Source organism: Chanos chanos, chromosome 8 (genome assembly GCF_902362185.1).
Source record: "Chanos chanos chromosome 8, fChaCha1.1, whole genome shotgun sequence".
Classification (NCBI taxonomy): domain Eukaryota; kingdom Metazoa; phylum Chordata; class Actinopteri; order Gonorynchiformes; family Chanidae; genus Chanos; species Chanos chanos.
Genome location: NC_044502.1, coordinates 11,932,556 through 11,949,419, shown reverse-complemented (window position 1 = coordinate 11,949,419; position 16,864 = coordinate 11,932,556). Strand labels below are relative to the sequence as shown.

Sequence of the window (16,864 nt, the reverse complement as noted above, 5' to 3'; positions counted from 1 at the left end):
CTGTGGAATCCAACTTTTCGTTGACTAAGCTACGTGACACATTCGCAATAAATAGAGGTCATCGTTTCCTCCCAGATTGTAATTCTAGAACTTTTATGGTTAGACCCAACAACAGTTTAGCACAAAGGTATCATAATGAGAAAGGAAGAAATTTTAGGCTAAGAACATAAATCATGTATAGGTGTGTCACACCTTCCTCTTCAAGTTATGTTTGACACTTCTGAAACATTTTGACAATGGTACCACATAGGTCACAACCCCCAGTATTTTCATCAACGCTGATGTCAGCAGCTTTACAAATGCATCTTTGGCCCCTTCTCCCATGCCTGAAGACCTCTGCCAAGTTTCAATGCTTGTGAAGACATAAGTATATTTGAAGTATGACAAAGTGAATTGCTGGACTAATGATGTTTAGAGACTTTCTATATTGAGTTAGTTATGGTCACCGCACTGCCCGCAAGTAACTCCTACTCTAGAAAAATACACTAGGTCAAGAGTTTCTTTCCCCCTGAAATTTAATTACAAACAGTATATGATCTAATCAGACACTCAATTCAACAGCAAAACACACAAAAAAAACACAAAAAAAAAAAGAGAGAGAGAGAGAAGAAATACACACAGACTGGGAGGTTTGTCACCATGTATTTATTTGGCCACCATTTTACTTTTCCACATCAATTTGAATGCGATGGAATGCTTTTATTTCTCAACCGTTCACCCCCCACCCCACCCCGCCCCACCCACCCTGCCCCACCCACCCTTTTACCATTCCTCCCATATACAGATCCTTCCCCATATAAACCTATTCCCTCCCTTTTCAACAACAACAACAACAACAACCCAGCAAATCTCCCCCCTACACTGCTCTTTACAAAAACAAAAATAATTCACAACCCTGTTCCTGGATGTGAGGGGAGGGTAAAAAGCACCTCACATCAACACACATGCAGCCCCTCCCCATCCTACTGACCACACAGACATAACCACATTTTTTTTGTCTCGTAGGTAGAGGAGCTTTCAATTGAGATAACAGACAGGAGGATAAAATGGTGAGAATTGGGGAGATGCAGCACCATTCCTCTCAATTTTCTTTTCTTTTTTTTTCCTTAATCGCTTTTCATGAGCCATAACCTCTGTCATTTCAGTAACTGATCTGGAATCAACGATGGCATTAAATGAAGTGCAATAGAACAAAATACACGGCCTTGCTGAATGACTGCAAGTCTGCGAGGGCCATCACTGCCCCAAGCACACTCCTGCTGGGCCCATCAGTACATCAGATTAAATGAAAAACCGCAATAAAACAATCGACAAAATAAAAATTAAATAAAATAAAATCTCCACTTATTTTAAAAAAAAAAACAAAAAAAAACAACAACAATTCAGTAGCCAGGTGTAAATGAGAAATGAGAAACAGAAAATATGATCATATGGTTTACAGAAAAAGAAAGCCAAAGTTAAGGAACCTCAGACTGGTCTCTGCTACGGCTGCATTTTCCTTTGCAGTGGCCCACGTGTTGAACAGAATGCATTATAAATCAGCTTTAACCAAAACAAATACATGGCCCCCAAAGTCCTGAGAAAAATCAGTACATCCATTTTACCCCCCCTTTTTTTTTTTTTTTTCCTTCCTGGCCTTTCACTGACTGGTTAGGACTAAATCAGCTGGCTTTCTTTTCCACATATGGAGGATCTAACTGCAAACGAAGTTATGGAGTCTCCACGCTGATCCTCGGGGTTAGAAGTAAGAGTAGGTGATAGAAGTGGAGGTGGTGAGTGTAAAGGGCTCATTAGCAAACATTTAAAAACTAAAAAAAAAAAACAGAATTAATGCCAACACATGGTAAAATCCTTACAGAGAAAACTTTATGTGTGTTCCGTTACAGACTTGAATTGCTGTATCGCGGAGTTTTTGTTAGGAGAACAGAAGAGTCTCTATGGGCCTAGGGGGTGGGGGTTTTGAACGGTGGCTATGGTGACTAGTGGAGGTTCCTGCGATGCCTGGTGGCTGAGAATTGGTTGGGAAAAAAGCTTTAGTGTTCACAGGACAGGGAGGCTTAGAGTGGAGTTATTTGGGAGTGAGGGGGCACTCTTTCCTCTTCTTCCTTTGACTGGTCTTACAACTCATCGTGACCTTCATCTGAATCTGCATCATCTTCATCTACATCTACATCTTCCAGATCCTATGGAAAGAAAGAGAGAAGGCGAGAAAGAAAGAAGGGGAGAGAGAGAGCGAGAGAGAACAACGTTTTAGGTTTGATAAAAACACCACCGTCGTCAAATCAACAGCACCGTCGTCGAAGTGGCATCAGCTACAGTAAAAGCGTTACATAAATACAAATCACATTAATGCATACCACCTCTTTTAAAGAAATTTGAAACAAAACCAGGTTCCCCTAACAGGTCAAATATTTCAACATGCTGAACGATTGTCAGCGATATCGTCATTCTGTTCCTAAACCAAGATAACCTACCATGGACACTTCACTTCAAATAACCAATGTACATCTTGAGGAACAGAGCAACTCAACCTAGCCCCCTGCCTCGCTGTAAACAAGCATGTCTTACAGTGACATCTTTACGATAACTGTCAGACATGCCATTGCCGCCTTGCCAGAGAGCACGTAGATTTGCTGTCAACAATCTCTGGTTGCAAAGTCCCTTCAAAAGGGGGATTATTGTAGACGTTCGGCATCACTGGTGTCGACTGTTAGCCGTGCATGCAGAAGGGCTTGGAAGGTGTGGTAGTGAGGTAAACAGCAACGACAGCTGTGGGCTGCATTAGAGACCACAGCCAAGCTCTTGAATTAGACTTCCTAGAAGAGAAATCAGCCAGATGGGAGCGGGTTGCCAAGGCTCTGGGCCAGGTATGTGCGGTCGAGAAAAATCCCTACGCTCTTTTACGGATCGAACACCTCGAAGAATCGATTTAAATCAATCGAGTGATCGAGTCTCCAGGAAAAGAAAAAAAAAATTATAAACACCGTAGCTGCTTTTTAGTCTAACATTTGACAGGCAGAGATTAGATGCTTCTTACTCACGAGGCCAGCTAATGAATTTTTAAGAATTTGACAAATGGTTTCCAAAAATGAAGATTTCTGGTCATATCTCACTGCAGCATGAATACTGCAGTGCTGCTAATGAGGTTGAATTTTTTCCCCCCCAGTCAAACTCTTCAACTGAAGAATTATGGATAACTAAAGAACTAAAGGAAGTACATGGCTCATTTGAGAGGCTTAAAGCAATTAAGTTGTGATGGGTCAAAAACACAGTTTGAGCTCAGACAAGCTTATCGGTCCCTCTTACAAGCGTGTTGACTCCAAGTCTGGTGGTCAAGGTTGTAAAATTGGAGGCAGGTCAAATCTGATGCCCCTGAGTTACTGGCAATGGGGGCAGCAGAATGCAAAAAACACTCATGGAATGTCATTCTCCAGTTTCAGAACTCAACTGGTTTTTCTCCCAGATTCAGCAAGACAACCCCAGCAACACAGCGCATAACAAAACAGGCAAAGAACCTTAACAGTAATCTAAATGAAGTAGTGTGTGCAGACTGCATAGATGACAAGGAAGGGAATGATGAGCGATTGCTAAGGTTGCAACCCTAACCTTTACAGAGCTGAAACTCATTTTTTTCTGGGTCATTTGCACAGCACTTGGTTTACAAATTAAAAAGCTCCATTCACAGAATCTAGCAGCTGTACAACACATACTTTTCTGGGGGGGGGGGGGGGGGGGGGGGGCCTGCTCAGAAATAAAACAGCTTTAAGTGGCTGTCAATAATTAGTTTATACAAGTCAGAAAGGTTTTAGTGAGGAAACTAGGACAACTGCAGACCAAACTGGCTGTGGAGGCTCTTCCATGGCAGTGATTTGCAGCAGGGTGTTTTACCCCATGCTGAGCGGTGTGTGTGTTCAGAGCCAGGAATGTGGCTTCATGTGGCACACTCTCAAGGGCAAGAGGCAGTTACACCAGCAAACCTCTAATAGAAAGTATTAAATCTTACACACCAACTAAACACTTATAATAGGAGATGCAATAAACATTGACCCTTTTTTTTTTTTTTTTTTACTTTTGACTATTATTAGGATTAGGCCTTAATACTTTTGAATAGAAGTGGTCTATGTTCATCAACACTTCGTATGGTTAAATGATTTTGAAACTGACAGAGATGGAGATCAGAATTTTTGCATTGGGATACAAGACACATCGTGGAATACTGGATATTTGTTTAAGTACATAATACAAATATTTTTTTTTTGCCTGATGTTTATCTTGACTCCTGTGAAACCCTACACTGGATTTAGGCTGATACATACAGATCTGAAGAATGACAACTCTTCCATTTATAGTTCAGCAAATTGAAAACCTAGACTGTCAGCCTCATGTGCTAATATATAAGGAATTTAAATCCTTATAGAGAGATTGAGTTCAAAACATGTTACCCATCTATAGGGTGGTATCGGACATCCTTATAGAGGGGGAAGGAGATCAATCTACTCGCACGTGTTTAAGGTACACATGCTGCAGTCCAGACACTTGCTCCATATTTCAACCACTTCTTTTCTGCACGTTGTATTGGCCAAAGTAGAGCATTGGGGTAATGAAATATAAAATAAGCAAACAAACAAATAATAAAATAAATGAATATATCTTGGGTTTTGATCGCGAGCTACTGACTGGTGGGGGAAGTCCTAATTTAAAAACCTGTCATCCCTTTGGAAAACTGTTGTCTGTAAAGCTAAAAGATTGATTACAGTAGTGATGTACTTACATCTACTTCGTCATCCTCTTCCTCTCCAGCTGGGGCTCCGCCCTCTTTTCCTCCACTCTCCAGGAACTTCGTAAAGCCGTCCAGTGTCCTCTCGCCATTGTAATCAATCACCTGGGAGAGGACAATGTCATGTGTGGTTCAAATACCAGTAATTACGGTTTATACAGTTTGTGAGAAATGTCAGCCCTTGTTTTGAAACCACAACACCTGTTCCATCTTGCTGAGGAGAAGCTGATCACGCATGAATTTCAACTGCTAGCGTTATTATCTATGCCGGTGCACATTCGTTAAAAAGCGCTGAACTTACTGTTGCACGACATTGCAAATCAGATCTACCACAAAACCGACTTAAACCAGCTGGTCTTCAGCAAACTGTACAGAGTAAACAGACAAGGTGACATTTACCCAAAAAGGAGGACAGCTAAGCCGCCCCCCCTCCTCCCCAAAACTCCTTATTTATGATGTTGCTGGTGATCTTGCATAGTTCTTCTTTATAACTCATCATGATCTGCCCGGTGACCCCGGCCGATTCAGTCACCCAATACACATATCATTAATAAGATGTCAGAAAGCAGCTGACACCTCTACGGCCACCACTAATTCTCCTGTCACATGCAGGAGAGGGACGGGCGGGGGCTCATGAGGGAACCCTGACAGAAAAACCCGACAACGTCTTAGTAAATAAGGGTCTCTGCCATCCATATTAAGGGGTGCTAATTGTTTGACTGCCCCCTCTGAGAACTTCAATAAGCTATCTTGGGCCAACGGTATTATCAGCATCCGTGTCCATAAGATGAGCAATTGCTCACTCTTGGATGAGTGGAGAAATGACAGGGAGGGTAGCACAGGGTGACAAGTGTGTTGAGCTGGCAGTAAACATGGACGGTCTTGTGAGTGGCAATGACTGGATCTCCTCTGGCACACAATGGCAGTGTGATTAAGTGGGCCAGCGAGCTCGGGTTGCCAGCGCACGTGTACCCATCAGCCTTGAAAAATGAGCGTTTCTAAATTAGGGATCTTATTATTCGGTTGGGGTCTTTAGTCAGGATGCTGTTACTGTCACCATCGAAAAGCAAGTCACGTCACCTCTTCGGATGCTGCAAAACTCACGCGTGGCTATGTGATATTGATATTAATATCGGTAGGAAATAAACCAAGACCCGGCAACAAGTTGGACCTCACAGCCATGAGCTGATGCAGACAGTTATCAAAAACCCTTTGCAGTAGTGGGCAACTTAATTTCCAAAAGTAGCCCACCCCACACATGCAAAACAATTTATTGTTTGCTTGCTAAATTTGGGCAATGAGTCAATGTCTGAGCGTGTCAGTCATCCTTAGGGCGGTATCAGACAGCCTTAAAGAGATTTCAGACTGCATGCCTTTAAACCACACAAGACTCAGTACAACTATATGGTTCTGGTTTTGGTGAGTTTTCCTCTGCAGGTTCTCAAATGGTCAAAAGGAACAACCCCTCCAATTCAATGAAGCATTCCATTTTCTTGGAAGGAAGTAAGTTCCTCAGTTTTATCTGCTGAATGTGAAATACTGTCTGAAGGGGAAGTCTATAAATGTGGTGTCTGTTACCAAACGGGAGAGCTGAAATGAAAATTAACTGCAGATATAGCATCAGTTCAGATCTGATCTGACACGGAGCCAAGTCAGAGATTTACTGATGTCCCTGATAGCTTACCTTGCGGTCATCCCCAGCAGGGAAGAACTTGAGGGTGGGGAAGCTGTGGACTTTGACTGCCTCGATCTCGTTGGCTGTGGAATCCATCTTGGCCACGATGACGTCGGCACTGTTCTTGTACTTTTCTCCCAGTTGGTCCCAGATGGGGGCGAGCTGTTTGCAGTGGCCGCACCATGGTGCATCTGTGTAGACCAGCCCAAGCAAACCCAGTCAGCAAAGCCACAATACTGAGCTTGTAGATGTTTAAGACAATGATACAAAACAGCAGTCTTTCGCTCTGTAACGCTGTGTACATCAAAGTTTGAACATTTGGACACATAGGCCCTTGTCTGAAATTCACATTCCTTCACCACTTGTTGACCACTTTCTTCAACTTATTACAGTGAGTTTCAGACTGTTGTATATAGTCATCTAAGTATTAAACTGGTAAACGTGATACATCTCAAAATAAAATGTTAAAACTGAGGTAGCTTGCCAGGTTCCTAGCAGTTAGCAACCACAGCCATGAGCACAGACTGGCACTGAGACCCAACAGGTGGCCTGCAAATGCTCAGATTGGTCTAGCCACCACACCAGGGAAGGGGGATGGGCAAATATGCTAAACCCATGGCACGTGTGCCTAGCTTAGAGACCCCTACAGAAGCACTTCACCGACAGGGAAAAACCCCGTCCGTGCCGGGTTCCCAAGGGGAGGGGTGGGGGGGTCCTTTCCTCTTTTGGTGAGTGTGAGCAATATTAAGGCCCAGCTGTGGAAAAAATTCCTTTCCTTTTCTCTAGCACGGAGTAAAATTAGGAAGCAACTGCTATAAAAACATCTATGCGGCCTAAAATTATCTTCATTCGTGTTGCTCCAGGTCTCACATTACACACTTGAGCATAAAAGTGACTGACACTAGGGCCAAACCAATCTTTTAGGTATCCACACTGGCTTAGCCTGAGTGTGAGAAGACAGCAACACAATATGATAGAGTCATGTTTCAGGCTCAAGGACTAACTCCCTCTGTGCACTGTGATCAGACAGACCAGTCTTCAAAGCAATACTGGCCCCATTCACTGGGAAACAGGGCTAGAGAAGCACCTGGTCGGAGAGATTTGTGGGATAGCATGCAGAGTTTGTGTGATGAGATAGATGTATTCATGGAATTCAAGGCATGCACAGTTCTAGATCGAGCATTCACATTTGCTTAACAGACAGTAACAAAAGATTTAAAATTTTTTTTTAAAAAAAACACCTACAAAACTCAACGAAGACATTCTTGGTGGGATCAAAGACGACCTCCTCAAAGTTCTTCCCAACCAGGACCTTGACAGGGTTCTTATCCCAGTCATCGGGAACGTCCTGGCTCATGAGGTGAGGCTGAAGAAAAGGAAAGGGACAGAATTAAACTAACTACTCACTCAGAATAAATCAGCTGATATCACATGCACTTAATAGCACCAAATGAGGTTTTTTTTGGGGGGGGGGGGGGGGGGGGGGGGGGGTTTTAGAGTTCCTATCTCATATGGCTAAGGAACACAACTGAAAATAAGGAACACAACTGAAAATTTGTTGTATTGCAAAAAAAAAAAAAAAAAAAAAGACATATTACAGAAAGCAGCCTGTACCAGGCTGAAACTTTCAGAGTTCCATGGTTGAGAAGTTTAAGAGCAGATTTGAAACTAATCTTTTTTAGCAACTTGGAGACACAGCTGATGGCTGCGTGCTAAGTTTCATTTCCGTTATTCTGGATTTGTAAGTGAAAACACCTCTAGAGACCTTTGAGACTACCATGGTTCAGTGCTTACAACACCCCACATGTCAGCATCGGCTTGACTCAATCTGGCCTAACAGCTCCACAGGCAAATATCTTCACTCTGCTCAATACATCTCATCTCACGTAGACCTGTAGAGCTAAACCAAATGGAGTCACACCAGACCTATGTGGTATTTTTAAAATATCACCCTATGAATGCTGCAATGTACAGAACTTCAAGTTTCAAAGGGTACACTCGTTCATCATGCTTGAGTTTTTTTCTGTTCACACCAGTGTGTCAGTCGCCGTTGGCCTGACGTGAGGTGACGATCGGGGGGACATAACAGAACTAAAGGTACATGTTGGTGGTATCAAGAGTCAGTGGCAGTAGGGCACAGTATGTGCTTGCCTTGTCCCACATCTTCACATGTGCCCTCAATCAGCAGCCTTTACTTAACCTGCTACAGCACACTCAAAAGGGAGATACAACCTAGATTCAGACCTCAGGTTTAGCCTGAATATATATCTATAGTCCATAGTCAGTCAGTGGAAATAGAGCATATAGCATATCATTCAAGTCAAGTCAAGTCGACCTTTATTGTCGTGCGGTCTCGTGACCGTTTACAACAATGTTCAAAATGTTTGTGTTTAAGCACTGAAGAAACCCAATCGAGCAATCTATGAGGCATACACTGAGCCACCGTTTGTACAATAAGGACCTCAGGTGTGAGCATTAAGACAGAGTGGACGATCCTTACCTTGAGTTTGCCCTGTGTGAAGGCTGTGCAGAAGGAGATGATGTTCTCTGCGGTGATGTCGGAGCTCTCGGGCTTGTATTTGGTCATCTCGTCCTCCAGGGTGATGAGACGGATGGCTGGGCACTCTTCCTTCTTAAGGCCAAAGAACTCCAGGATACGCTGGTTATCGTCGATGTCGCTGTCGATGAAGATGAAGAGGATCTAGCGGAGAGGAGCGGTGAGAGTGTGGTTGATGCACATGTGCAAAGGAGGTATGGATCAATGAATGGACAGAAACAAATTCCAACCGATGTGCAAGTGAAGTAGCGCTGTGACAAACAAGGACGTCAACTTGCGTTCAAATGACGAACACTAAGGAAAAAAAACCCTTCTAAAACCCATCAGTTTAACTTCAAGCAGCAGATTCGCCGGAAAGATCCACAATCTCTAATCTCATAAATTCTGGCCCCTTCCTACCTGGCCCTTGAAGCCCTCTGCTGCCTTTTTGAACTGGTCCATTTTGTCCTGGAAATCTTTGGAAGCTTTAGGCACAAACAGCAGGATGTGAGACTTGATGTCTCCACCAAAGATCTTGGGGGCAGTCTGCATGAGAAATAAAAATACTTGTGTCAAACATACATTTTGACCACCTCCACAGGACATGAAAGTCTTAAATAATAAAACTGACCCCCGGGAAACCCTCCTGGGTGACAATTACCTGCTCTGTGAACTCGATGACCAGGGGCAGCTGATTGGCCTTGATGAAAGTCAGGAGGCTCTCTTTGCTGATCTCTCCATCAAAGGTGTTGCGGCCCTCGTCAAACTGTGAATGAGACGAAGAGACAGATGGAGAGTGGAAAAGCGTAAGTGGAGAAAACGACTGTTGATACCACCCTGATCCATCTGAACGATAAACAAAGGGGCATCTTAAAACAGACTCACTCCACATACGCTGTGAAAGCCTCAGTAATCCTAAGCTATAGGAAACAGAGAGGTCGTTTTGAGTTTGACTGGGTGCTAAGATAAACCCTATGCATCCTTTAATAGCACACAAATGTAAGCTTGACTGTAAACAGTTACTGTTTAAGAATAGACTATGAAAAACACAGTCTCCGGGCACCATTAACAGTAAACACAGATCACAGCTGCTAATTTAAATTAGGAACAAGCTATTGTATTTCCAAACACAGGTTAGAGGCCTGTGTCCTTACTGTTCAGAGTCATGCACAGTCACTGACACAATGAGCGAGCGCGCGCGAGAGAGAGAGAGAGAGAGAGAGAGAGAGAGAGACAGTGAGTGAGTGAGAGAGAGGGTGAGTGCCAGAGTGTTAAAACCAGAGAATGTCATAGCTGTCTCATTAGAACATGGCGTCAGGGCTAAGTTTAAGCTTTTAGAGGCGCGCTGAAAAACCACATCCCATCAACACCACTTAATGCTGTACACTGCAGGGGACTGAAGAAAAACACACAGACTGGGCACAGTGCTTTTTAGGCACAAAGAAAAAAAAAAACCCTCTGTGTGCTTTTGACGTACGAAACAAACAACTGAACTCTTGAGGAAGATAGAGGTCATTTTATTAACATGTCTTTCTAGGAATATCATTCAATTGCAAAGAAGCCAGTGACATAGCCAGAAAAGAAGCCAACATTGAGGCATTATCTTTATGGTTTTGAGGTTGGTTACAAATAATTAAATTTAAGAGGCCTACAGGTAGACATGATATGCCATGAAACCATGTTAATATAGGACACAACTAACAATATTTAAACCTCTTGGCTGGTGCTATTAATTTTACAATCTAAACCAGCCAAGGATAACTGAATAGTCACATCAGTAGCTCTCCCTGTTTCACCAGTAACTTATGTAACCAAGTCTTGGAACGGAGTAAAGGTCAAAGGCCACAGGCCACGTAATTATCAAAGCAGGTCAGTTATCTTATCAAGCCCTGTGGATGTCAGGTCGGATGGTGGTCATGAGACACAGGGGACTACGTGTGAGTAAATTAAGCTCAAAAGACCAAATGGTTCAAATTTTGCGGTAATCCACAAAAAGCCCTACAAATCACCTCGTTGAAAAATGGTCAAGATGACCACTAAATGACTTCACTCTTTGCGACCGCGTTTCTGCGTCTACTCGAAATAGACAATGATTCATATGAATAGTGGGTTCACTTGTCTTTCTGGGAAAGAATAGCAGGGGCAGAACAGGGTTGTGTTACCATACATACTAGAAATCCCAGCGATATTACGATGTGTTGGCAAAATAAAAAAAATCCCTCTTAAAAAAAAATGTTACGATTACATCACTCAACGTAGAAGAGGAGATCAAGTAAAAGGATCTTGGTAATGACCCACTGATGTATCGATGTCTCGGTGTGTCGGCCCTCAGGGGCCCAGACAGCGAGAGGGCGAAATGCACCCAAAAGTGGTCGGTGTGCATGACGGGGCATTAACAGAATGCTGCAACTGAAGCCAATATTAGCAACAGCGCATGGGGAGACGACACAGGATGTAGGCCTGGCTGGATCGCATTACCTGGCTTCAACCTCAGCATCTTGGCTGTTGTTCATGGGCCTGTCTACGGTGGCCTTATCGTATAGACCATACGTAATGCAAAAGGCTCTATATTGAGCACGGGGGATGAGCATGAAAAATCGATCTGTTGAAAAGGGCACGGGTGTCAATATAGATTGTTTATCTTAGGGCTTTTTTTTTTTTTTTTAAAGTGATCTCGCAGCTTAAATTCGCGCTTTGTCAAATAAAAATTACAGACTGGTTTGAAACTGCAGACAATTCGGACTGGAGTTGAAGGTCACAATGGCACACAGCATCAATACACCTCCTCTGTTCCAGCAGAGAGAGTGTTTTCTACAGCTAGATAGGTCGTCAATAGGTTTCACTAATGCCTACCTCTGCAAGCTTGTCTGGAGAGACTGCAATGTGGCCTCCTTCTCTACAGCATGCTGTATGCAGGAAATATTTTTGGAAATACTGAGGGCTGTTTAGGGTAGCGCTCTGGATCTGACATGGCCTTTCTCACCGTTTGGTGACAGTTTATCAGCTTGTTTTGTCTGAATGGCCATGAATAGAGCGGTGCGTAAGGCAGCACTGGGACAATATTGATGGTCACGTTGTTTCTGAGAAATCTCTGGCTTCATAACTATGATTAAACTACTAAAATACTTTCACTGATAGCAGTGATGCAAAAAAATGAATTATGAACATTATCTCTCTAATTTCACGGTATTTACCTGCTGTCAGTGGCCTATGTTGGATGATCTAAAAACAGAACAACGAAATGACGTTCAGCTAGTCAATTTGACGTGAAAATTCTTTTCACTGGTTGATTACCCACATAAAAACTGAAAATGCCCATCCCTGATTGGATGTACTGAACTATTTTCTGAGTGTCTGTGACCTGTATCCAAACCACTTATAGACACTGCAGTAAAAGCAGCTGAGCACAGAGAGGCCTTAGAAAGGTCTCATGTCCCGTGTTAAGACAGAGGGGAGGCGAGGGGGCTCTACCGTACCTTCTTGAAGAGCACAACGCCATCCTTGGAGACCTCGAATTCGGAGAAGACAGCACTGTCTGAGGTAATGCCGAATGGGATGTCGTCAACGGCCTCAGCGGCCTTGATGAAGGCCTTAGCACCATCAGACTCAGCGTCCTGGAGCAGAGAAAGGCTTAGTTACTTCAGATACATAAACTTTGCATTTCTGCACTTACAAATTACCAATACCTTTGGAAAGACCAAAGAACTACACTAGTTCCAGGTTAGAAAGGACGACCGAAATTCTAGATTGTAGAAAACTGCAGGGTTTTTTTTTTGTTTTGTTTTTTTTACCAACCGGTTAAACATAAAGCCAAAGAGCAAAAGCTTTACAAACTGTACTTCAAAGAGACAAACGTGAGCGTACGGAAAGAGAGAGGGAGAGGGCACGACACGAGGCATACCTTGAAGAAGCCGATGACGGCGACCTCGTTGTCGGCGATCAGGGATTTGGCTTGTGTGACTTCAGTAAGAGTAGCAGCAGCAGGACCAGTGCGCTTCTTCAGCCAGTTCACGATATCATCTGCCTGTCTCCCAGCTGCACGAAAAAAAGGAGGGAGAAAAAAAACAAACAAACAAACAATGGGATCATGTGACTGCTTCTGGCTAAATGGAGACAAGCAGCAACATTCCCACAGAACAAACACTTCCTTTTTGGGTCAACAGGGCACCATGCAAAAAAACAAAAAAAAAACCCATCACACTCCACAAGGACTGCAAAAAAAAAAAAAAAAAACCTCGGACAAGGGGCCCAGAATTTACAGGTGGAGGTTCCAAATGGTCAGTGTAAAAGGGTCATTAATGCTGCGTAGAGGAAACCCGTTTTACAAAGTAAGAGATTTAAAAATACTGTGTTGATGTACAGATGACAAACAGTGAAATTTCAGTGTAAGAAAAAAAAATAAGTCATGCTCGCCTAGATTAAACATTTACTCAGAGTAAACAAGTAAACAAAGGAGGGGTTTATGACAACAGTATGTACACTCAAAAAAGTTTTATATTGCATTTTGATAAAAATAAAATAACCGAAAAGATCATTTCAAACAATCCTAAGCTGAGGGGGAAAAAAAACTCTAGACAGTAACTTCACAAACTTAGTTCTTAACCCCCCTGACAAACTTTAGAACCTCAGCAGGCTACTACATGAACCTATGATGCAACAGAACAGCAACATGTCTAAGTAAAGCTGTAGCCATTGAGAGGGATAGCCTGTAGTCTTATGTGAGCACAAGTTTTAGACTAGTAGTAAGACACGCCCACTGAGCCACATAGACCGCAGGCAACGTGTGGAACTGCACATCGCAGTGCTGGACCAGAGAGTGCCTCAGCAAAGGAGGAGGGGCCTAACATACACTCAAGGAGAGAGGATATCCACGTACAAAACGACATGCACGTCTCAGTCGGATCACAGTCAGAAAGATTTGGTCATTCTGAACTGGACTTTAAAAGAAAATGGATCATTCAAATGTCTTAGGCATCTGCGCAGTCAGAACCAACCACTTGCCATACCCTGAGGAGTCAAGAGTGGTTTCCTGAATAGTTTTCTTATTTTTGACAATGGAAAATCAGTTACTTAAAACCGTCCAGTTGTGTAAGCACTGCGGCTGATGCCCATATGCTTAATGTTAAGGACATTACAAACATCTGTTAATGTAATTCTCTGCAACAACAACAAAAAAAAAAACCCTGAGGAATTACAGTAGCAAAAAATATTTGAGAACAAACTGTAATGTTTTTTGTTTGAAGACTGCATTGCATGCCTGAAGTACGGCCAGGGACAGAAACTCAAGATTTAAGGAGAAGCTTCACATGTACACACGTTGCACATCAGATGTCAGCAAATCAAACAGTCAGCAAACGAACAGAGGAAAATGTTCTGCCAACTCCATACCGTGCTGTTTACAAGTTTACATTTGGAACCTTACCAGAGTACTCTTTGGGTGATTCCTTTTCTCCACCTTTGAAAAACTTGATGGTGGGGTAGCCACGTACGCCGTACTCCTGGGCCAGATCGTTTTCTTCTGTGGCATCTACTTTGGCCAGTCTGATGTCAGAGCCCTCTGCTTTCAGCATGCCAGCAGCTTTGGCATATTCGGGGGCTAGGGCTTTGCAGTGACCACACCATGGTGCATCTAAAGCAAAAAACAGACATTCATCAGTACAGTTCCTTTTCCTCTTTATAAAATGTAGCCTATGTAGTGTGACGTAATGAGAATAGTCAGAAAAAATGAGGTTAGCCACGAAATGACTTTGTACTGTAAATACGTCAGGGGGTAAAGTTACCGTGGACGCCAATTTACTAGACTTTATGTATGACAATATTTGCACGTTTGGTTATAGGGAAGAATAGCTAAGCTATATCAGTCTGGCAAAAACATCGTCTAAGTAATGTTCGGGTGTTTAACTGTGAACTTTAAAAACATTATCAGTTCTTGTGTTTGGAAGTTCTGACGCGATAAAACGCGAAGGTGAATGGTTTTGCAAAGGAGCCGCGTTACAACACTACTTTTGAACTTCCTCATTAGTCAGTGCCCTGTTGTACGTTCAAAGTCCAAAGGTCTGCTCCGTGTTATTTGGCCTTGTTTGTACTCTCTCGCAACTACACATCCAGCCATTTCAACGTAGTACTTTCTTTCATCAAAAACATTTCAGATGGGTGAAATATTTAAAGAGCCTGAAAGATTCTTTGGTCGCAAAGATTATGAACTCAACTCTGCATGAAGTACACGTCAACCTACGACTTTGTCATGTTTTGAAGCCCCGCCCGTCTCACCAAATAAGGTAAGCAAACAAACTATTTAACCCTCCTCCAGCACGTTGATTGGGAAGTCCGAGTCGTGGACTCATTTGAGTGGGTAAGCCTAAGGCCGGTAACTCATTCCGCTATAGAATTACTCTAAGGGCGTCCAATGAATTGATCACAGATGACCTTAGATGCCTCAAAATTGAGATAACAAACATGAAAAGATCAACTACACAAACTCGGATGAAAACCGTAGAACAAAGGGGCGTCCCGTCGCAATTATAGTCTGAACCCCCGTTGCCAACTTCAAGAGAGAAAAAAAACTTAAACTTTCACTGACTGAAACTGAAACAAAACAGCACATTTATCAGGAAATCGAAAGGAGGAAACCTACAAACACACACGCACGACAAAACCACAGAGATAAAAATAAAACCTCAGTACTGCCCTACTTTATAAACGAGGCACGAAATATTTACTTATCTGTATATATGTACATTAAGGATGCATTGCAGACAATAAGACATATATAACAACCACAAGCTCGTAACAGGAGCTAAGACGACATTTTAAATACACATCTTAACTATTTTAACTGTGATAACCCTATGCAGTTTCATCAACGTCACTATTAACTGGACAATATGTAAAGGGAAGCATAGAGACATCTATTTAAAATCTACGTTCTCATCCATAACAACACTGCCAATTGATTCACTTTATGGAGTTTAATAGTTGTAAGATGCAGCTGACACAAATTTTCCAACAACTTCGCCAGATACGTAGATTTGAGAGAGATAGTTCCTTAATTTGTTATACCCACACATAGCGGTACCTAGCTATGCGCAAATTCTGCACCGACACAATCAGGAAAAAAGAATACAAAGATCTGAACACAGTGGTACACTTTAAACACAGTAATAATCGTTGGTCATAATCTTCCTCACTTTCACCTCCTGGCCTAAAATCAATATCACCCGTTACTGCAACAGGCAATATCTTCCAAACTTTCACTTATCCAACTAGCATTTCATGCTAGCTTTAGTATGATTGTGCTACTATTCATTCTGCATACCTGATTAGCTTATAGTTAGCCAAGTGCAATAAGAGCTTTTAAAGCCTCAGACTTAAATTACATGGCACTACAACAAACATTTTGAAGCAAATGAATGGAAAGAAACAGAGAAAACTACTTACAAAACTCAACCAATAAGTTAGGGTGTGCTTTCAGCGCCTCCTCGAAGTTACTTTTGTTCAACACTAGAACATCATCTTCTTCAGGTATGTCAGCCCTGCTTACAGCGACCAGTGTGCAGAGAAGGACAAACTTCAACATGATTTCGCTTGGCCTCTGATTCCTTGAACAATATGAAAACCGGAATGTGTCAGAGAGATCGTTTGTGCTGCTGATATGCTTTTATTCTTCTAACAGTTCGCAGTGTCGCCTGAAATTTGTGTCTGCCGCTACTAACGTGGCAGTGCGCGCAGGAACCAGAGAGGGGTCACGAGTAGAGCGCATGCGCATTTATCAGGTTGAATGCTGTTCGTGTTGAATTGTGACTGGACCACGACTGATGGTACCTGGAAGTGAATCCAACGATAGTTTTTTTTTTCTAACTCACGAATCTCTAGGTGA

At 42.7% G+C, this 16,864-nt stretch overlaps 1 protein-coding gene across 2 annotated transcripts; it reads right to left on the bottom strand.

Moving 5' to 3' along the window:
• Positions 1-1,493: 1,493 nt before the first annotated feature.
• p4hb (prolyl 4-hydroxylase, beta polypeptide) lies at positions 1,494-16,725 on the bottom strand. 2 transcript variants are annotated; one of them, XM_030782398.1, is made up of 11 exons: positions 16,426-16,725; positions 14,411-14,617; positions 12,890-13,023; positions 12,465-12,602; positions 9,650-9,754; positions 9,409-9,534; positions 8,953-9,153; positions 7,698-7,818; positions 6,462-6,643; positions 4,772-4,882; positions 1,494-2,183 (listed from the first exon to the last, which is right to left on the bottom strand). In XM_030782398.1, exons 1-11 carry the CDS (start codon positions 16,562-16,564, stop codon positions 2,118-2,120), a joined length of 1,530 nt encoding a protein of 509 aa, XP_030638258.1. In that variant the 5' UTR covers positions 16,565-16,725; the 3' UTR covers positions 1,494-2,117. The 2 variants fall into 2 exon arrangements, with proteins under 2 accessions (XP_030638258.1, XP_030638259.1); XM_030782399.1 differs by having other exon boundaries at positions 4,778-4,882.
• Between the last annotated feature and the right edge of the window lie 139 nt (positions 16,726-16,864).